Source organism: Gossypium raimondii, chromosome 10, assembly GCF_025698545.1.
Source record: "Gossypium raimondii isolate GPD5lz chromosome 10, ASM2569854v1, whole genome shotgun sequence".
Taxonomy (NCBI): domain Eukaryota; kingdom Viridiplantae; phylum Streptophyta; class Magnoliopsida; order Malvales; family Malvaceae; genus Gossypium; species Gossypium raimondii.
The window spans coordinates 41,188,198-41,195,193 of NC_068574.1; the positions used below are offsets into that span (position 1 = coordinate 41,188,198).

The window sequence follows — 6,996 nt, forward strand, 5'->3', positions numbered from 1 at the left end:
AAGTGATTAAATTAATAAAAATTAAATTGAACAGAATAGGAATGAATGCTTTCTGAAAATTAATTTTAGAAAATAGATTGAATTTTTTATAGAAAAATTTATATTTTTTGATGTTTGGATGATTTTGTATAAAATATTTTATATTATTTGGTAAATTTTTATAACCATTCTAAAAGTTGTTCTTAGTGAAATGAACACGACATAAATATATTTATTACAAAAATTATAGTTAATTTTCTTTTGAAGATCGAAATTTATTTTATAATAAGATAATTTTTGTAATAATTAATATCATATAAAACTTAATAATAAATGATATCTAATTAAAACTTAATTTAAAGTAGGGTCACATTAAAATTGGAAATGATAAAGGAAGCTAATCATGATTTAAACAAATAGTCATATTTATATAATTAAAATATTTATATTTTATACTAGTTTAAAATATATCATAAGTCCCTGCACTCTTCAGTAAATTTGGAATTTATCTCCTGTACTTTTATTTTTGGAAATTTAATCCTACTTTTTAGATTAAAATTCATGTCCAACTATTAACACTATTAAAATTATTTTGCTAAATTCATATTCATTACAACACTATTTTTTAGTTACATAGTTATCGAGTGAGTATTTTTTATTTAAAAATGTCACATAAAAAAATTAACAAAAAAATTTGGCTAAATTATACAAATGGTCACCCAACTATGCCCCCATTCATGTTTTGGTTACCCAACTTAAAAATTTTCAATTTAGGCACTAACGTTTGAATTCATTCTTATTTTGGTCACCCACCGTTAAATTGATAACTGAAAGCCTTTACATTTACGAATTCTATTAATTTGATCCTCAAACTTCCTAACCAAAACTTTCAACTTTTAAAATAGAAGGATGCCACATACATTAATTGTTTTATTTATGTTTGAAATATTCAATTTGGTACGTAACCCTTTTTGTTTATATTTTAAGAAGTTAATGTTAGAAATGAACTAATCACCGTTAAAATAAAAAATACAAATTTTAAATATAATATATAAATAATTTAATATTTGTAAAAATAATAATTTTCACTCTAACTCGCATAATTTTAGTTTTTAATTAATTTGGTAAATGAGTTGACACTAAATCGGATTATAAGTGATTCTTATTGCTTATTGTGGATTTAAAATTAAAACAAATAATTAAAAATAAATGGAACACATAATAATCTCTTAATCATTTTATAAAATAAAAAAATCATTATCAATGTAACAAAAGGAAATTCAATTAATTCTTTCACATTTTTTCTTATGAAAATTAAATGTTCATATTTTTTCATATAAAATTATTCATTGAACAATTGAATTTTTCAAAGCCATATTTTTAACTCTAGATTTAATTCCCAATTTCAAGGACTATTTCTAAGTACCTTGATGAAAATATCATACTGATTAACAACAAGAGTAATTCTAAAGTGTTTTTTAAAAGTTTTTCTGTTTTTTAGCTAAAATTTTATCAATCAAAGAGTTTTTTTTTAAATTTCGTTATCAATTTAACGGTGAGTGATCAAAATAGGAGCAAATTCAAACGTTAATGTCTAAATTGAAAAATTTTAAAGTTGGTTGACCACAACAATAATACAGGTATGGTTAGGTGACAATTTGTATAGTTTATTAAAAAAATTACCAGTGTTTACAATTGAAAAGTAGAGGACTTCCCTAAAATAAAAGTACAATGGCTAAATTCCAAATTTATTAAGAGTAAATGAACTTATGACATATTTTAACATTTATACTATAAAAATTTATTATTAATATATTTATAATTGTAATATATATTATTAAAACATTAATATAAATATGTTTCAATCAAGAATATTGTTTAAAATTTAAAATTATTATTTTAAAATTTATTATTAAAATAAAATTATAAAATCGAATAAATTATTAAATATAAATAATTAAATATATATTTTAATAATATTAAAAATTATAATATTTGATATCAATATTTAAATATTTTAAAATTAAAATTAAAATTAAAATTTTATTATTAATATAATAATATTAGGCTTGATTGAAGTTAATTTTTATATAAAAGGAAAATTAGTTATAAATAATTTTGTTTTCAGGAAATCCTTTGAATTTTAATTATTTTTGAACTTTTTTCTTAATTATTATTCCAACCTGGGAAAAAAGTGTTTTTTTTCCTTCACAAAGAGATGGGTTCTAGTTAAACGACGCCGTTAACTTCGTAATTGAAAAGGACTGGTCCTAATTCCTAAACCTTAGAAACTGCAGGGTTTAAGCTCTTAGAAGAACTCGGGAAATCAGGGTTTCTCTTAAAAATGTGGAGCAGAGCAGGGTCGAGGAGATGCAACATACACCGGCGGTTGTTCAGCGGCGCAGCTCGCCGAATAGAGGACGAAGGTGACTGGCTTTACTCACCCGAGTGGTGGGGATCCGAATCCGAATCCGAGTTCAATGGAAACACCGTGTTCCGCTCCGTCTCTGATAAAGGAAACGGCGTTATCTCCGTCCACGCTTACCCTTCTTCTAGACCCGTCTGTTGCTTCACATTTCACTCTCTGTTTTTCACAATTATATGGTTTTTAATTGTTTTGGATTTAGGGCAACTACTGGTTCTCTTCATTGATTAACTTTTTTCATCCTGAATTGGTTTGTTTCCTGTGGAGAATAGATTATCAATTGCTTTTAACATTTTTCAGAACAAAGTTCATTGGCCAGAAACAGAGAAATGGCTTCAGCAAAGGTATGGAGAGATATATCCAGGCTATGAACACAGTGGAAGTTTTAAGATACTTGGGTATCAATGGCGTGTCCTTCGCTTTAACGATAATACTCGCCAAAGTACAGTTAAAATAATGGCTGCTTATCGGGATACTGAGCCTGGCTCTATATTTATCATGCAGCAGGCTCAATGCCTGGCTATTCCATGTAAATTGCTCCTTCATTTCTTTTCTCAAATTTTGTCATTTATATACATTTGATGCTTTTGGGTATCCAGTCTTTGAGAAATCGTAAGTTTCGACCAGTTCATATGTTTCTGAGTGACCACAATACTAGCATTTTCACACAAAATACACATCTAGGCCAGATTTTGTGAACTAATAGGATGTATCTTATGACATACAATGTATGTATTCTTTATATTTGTATATACATACCTATTGCATTTAAATGTTTGCTTAACTAATCTTATGATTTGATGGCACCTTTGTAGATGTTAAGAGTATGGTGTCACTAGGACTATCTACTATTGCATCTTCTAAATACGATCTAATGGCAGCAGTACATGGGAAGAAAAGGATGCATATATTATGCATTGGTCATGGTGGTGGGAGCTTGCCATTGTTTCTGGCTAGTAAAATTCAAGGTAGAAGTTAGCTTTCGGTTTTATATCTCTTCTGCTAGCTTAGTATTAATTGTAGATGAAAGAGAAGGACGTTTATAGCCACTTATCATCTCGTTTAAAGCCTTTAGATATTGATTTATACTTAAAATCATTGGAATGCATCCAAATCAACTAACCAAAGATTCTCTGTTTCTTTCAGGTGCTGAAATCCATGTCGTCGAAATTGACCCTATTGTCATCTCAGCATCAGTGCAAGCAATGGGCTTTCCAGGTTTCTCAGTCATGACCCCATCAGGTGAACGTGCTTTGCTAGAACCTGATACTATTAATGAAGTAATGTGGAAGGGCATCCACGAGAGGCTATACCTCTATGAAACGGATGCCGAGAAGTATGTTGTAGAAAACAACAATCTGTATGATATCATCTTCGTTGATGCTTATGACGGTGATGACATCTTCCCTAACAAGCTATGGGATCCACATTCCCCATTTCTCAAATCTCTCAGCGACCGACTCCATCCCGAACATGGCACTGTAGTGGTGAATCTCCATGCAGACTCCGATATCTCAAACCCCAGTGAGACCGTTTCGTACTTCTACCAGCGACTTCTGCCAATGGGAAAGTACGTCTCTAGAGTTTGCAAAGCGTATAAAGATGTCCTCATCAGAAACAAAGTAACAAGGGGAGGGAAATTCGGGTGTGGTTTAGGTTTTGCAATATCGGTACCTTGGGTGTGCAACACATCATTAGTGGTGAGCAGAGGATTTGGGTTGACTAGTGGATTTGTTAACAGGGATATGGTAATGAATACCCTCGTATCCAGTTCTGTTAAAGTAGATCATATGTTAAACTTACCCTTCTCATGCTTAGAGTATATAAATATAAAGAGAGATTGTACACTTATCTAGTAACATTTCAATTTCATTTATGGTGTAAGTTGTTTAATATCTTTGATAACCAAAATGTGTTCATATGAAAACTGAAAATTTCATCGATAATTTACTAGATAGTTTTTTAAATAAAATATTGCATAAAAAAATCACCAATTATTAATCTACTTCACTCTTTTGTTACATGTTATAAATGGTAGTGCTGCTAATTGGTAGTATTATAACAAAGAAATGAAAAATGCTCAGATTCTTGGGCTTTGAATAGCCCAAAAACAACCCCAAAGGTTTTGAAGGAAAAAAATATAAATCAAAGGATGGTAATCGGTGCATTGTATTAAATAAAAAAAATTCTTAAATTAAGCAATGAAATCATTCTTGACCAATGATTATAGCACTAATTAAACTAGGGGTGAGCATTCGATCGAATCGAATCGAATTGAAAATTTTCGAGTTAATCGAGTTTTCGGATATCATTTTATCATCCTAACTTTATTTGAAGTTTTCTCGAATCGAGTCGAGTGAGATGAAATTCGAATCGAATCGAATCAAATATATTTGTTCGAGTTAAATTTTAAAAAATAATTTTGGGTCCTTGTAACCGTTGTCACCCATCGTAATAAAATTTGTACACCTTAATCAAAATTTTTATTAACTTCATCACCTCATAATTTATTTATTAATTTTTTATATAATGGTTAGCTTATTTGTTTGCTTAGTTGTTTCAATTATCTTGATTCTTGTCACTATGTATTTTGGAATTAAAAATATATTAAATATAAAAATATGATTTTTAATAAAAGTTATTTTAAAAATAAAATGTGAAATTGATACCAATATAAAATTTTAACACGAATATTTTATGGCATAATTAAGAATTCAATTTTAATATAAATATTCAATATGACTAAACAATTCAATAATATAAATAATATAAAATGTGAAATTTAATTTAATAATATAAATAGTATATATAAATAAAATTATTACTATTTATGTTTAGTGATTTTTTAGATAATTTTGATTTTTTATTTGAGAGTAAAGGGTGAGAAGTAGAATAAAAGTTTGAGGGAAAGTAAATAGGGAGAGTAAAATTTTGGAGGGAAAATATTAAAAAAAATTGGAGGGGGGAGGGTTTGGGGTAGATAGGAGGTGGAATGGGAAGAGAATAAAAGTTTTAGGGGAAAAGTGGGAGGGAGTAAAAATTTTGGGGGAAAATAAAAGGTTTTGAGGGTTTTTGGGAGTAAAATTTTGAGAAAAGGTAAATGGAAGAGTAAAATTTTGGTGGGAAATGGATTTTGGGTAGATTGGGGGGGTTGGGAGGGGAGAAGAGTAAAAGTTTTGGGGGGAAAGTGGGAAGGAGTAAAAGTTTTGAGGGAAAAGTAAAAAAGTTTGGGACTTTAGGGTAAAAATGTAAAATATTATATTTTGATATTCGAATTATTCGAATTATTCGAGTTATTCGAATTCGAAAACTCAACTCGATTCGAACTCGAAATTCGAAAAAAAAATTTGAGTTGATTCGAATAACTCGATTAAGTCGAATAACTCGATTCGTTTAACTCGAAATTAGAATTTTTTTTTGATTTTTTCGAGTCGAATCGAGTTTTGCTCACCCCTAAATTAAACAAACCTTTTTTAAAATCTTCTTTTTATTATTATTATTTGTTGAGACAAATTAGCAAAATATGCATACAATGTTTGGTACTTTAACTAGAACTTCACTGACCTCATAAACAGTTGTATCGTGAGTGGACGTGGAATTTTAAAAATTTTAGCTACAAATTTAATAAAATAGGATGTAATTTCTTTATTATGCATAAAATATTCATTAACTTTCTCAATTTTTAAATTAGAGAATAATACGTGTTGAAATTCAGATTCTCTTACATGTTGCAACAATAGTAATATCCAATGAATTAATACTCAAATAACAATTTTATTAAATTTAACTAGGATAAACTGCGATGCGATATTGAGTATATATTATATTAATGTAAAAGTTTTTCTATATTATGGAAGGCATGTATTGTATAATATGTAATGTTTATAATAATAACACTAACAATAAGCAATGAAAACAAGATCAAAACAAAATTAATTAAATTAAAGTGTATATTTAAAAACTTTCTTTGTACATCACAAATTTTAGGGAGGGATTGTAATTGCTAGAGCTTGGTTCTTAATCTTTGAGGTACTTACAAAAGCTTCACTCACTTTGTTGGGTTATTGATAAATTATAAAAATGTAATGAAAGATAAAAATATTAACTTCCAAAAATTAAAATACAATTAAAGTAATTCAATAGAAAATAGAAACAATATTTAAAACATAAATAATTAAATTGAAGTGTAACAATTCAACTATAAGAAAAGAAAATTATCATCAGTTTAATTGATGGTAATCTCTAATATGTAATATATAGCCATAATAGTGTTGATGCACGGTATCAACGGAGATGGAGAAGGGGAGAGGGGGAGAGGGGGTGGAGATGAGGAAGGTTGATTCACACATTTTAGAGCTGAAAGTTAGACAAGTAAAGGGACTTAGGATGAATGCTTAGCGTATTAGGGTTTTGAGTGGAGAAGAGTCCCCCTATTAAGTGATATCTTGGGATATTTATAGAAGGGATGAAGGCCTAATGGAGGGCCCAACTAGGTCCAAATTGAGGTAGGGATATAACAATAGTCCCCCCAGTTGAGAGGGAGGTTATAAAGTGATCGTACCTCAAGACCATCCGCAATGTGTCTCCTCGTC

The 6,996-nt window shown here is 28.9% G+C and overlaps 1 protein-coding gene across 2 annotated transcripts; it reads left to right on the top strand.

Moving 5' to 3' along the window:
- Positions 1-2,262: 2,262 nt before the first annotated feature.
- On the top strand, positions 2,263-4,276 carry LOC105777911 (uncharacterized). 2 transcript variants are annotated; one of them, XM_012601423.2, is made up of 4 exons: positions 2,263-2,539; positions 2,705-2,933; positions 3,289-3,372; positions 3,551-4,276. In XM_012601423.2, the coding sequence occupies exons 1-4, from the start codon at positions 2,324-2,326 to the stop codon at positions 4,258-4,260; spliced, it is 1,239 nt and encodes a 412-aa protein (XP_012456877.1). In that variant the 5' UTR covers positions 2,263-2,323; the 3' UTR covers positions 4,261-4,276. The 2 variants fall into 2 exon arrangements, with proteins under 2 accessions (XP_012456877.1, XP_012456876.1); XM_012601422.2 differs by having other exon boundaries at positions 2,266-2,539; positions 3,220-3,372.
- The last annotated feature ends 2,720 nt before the right edge of the window (positions 4,277-6,996 follow it).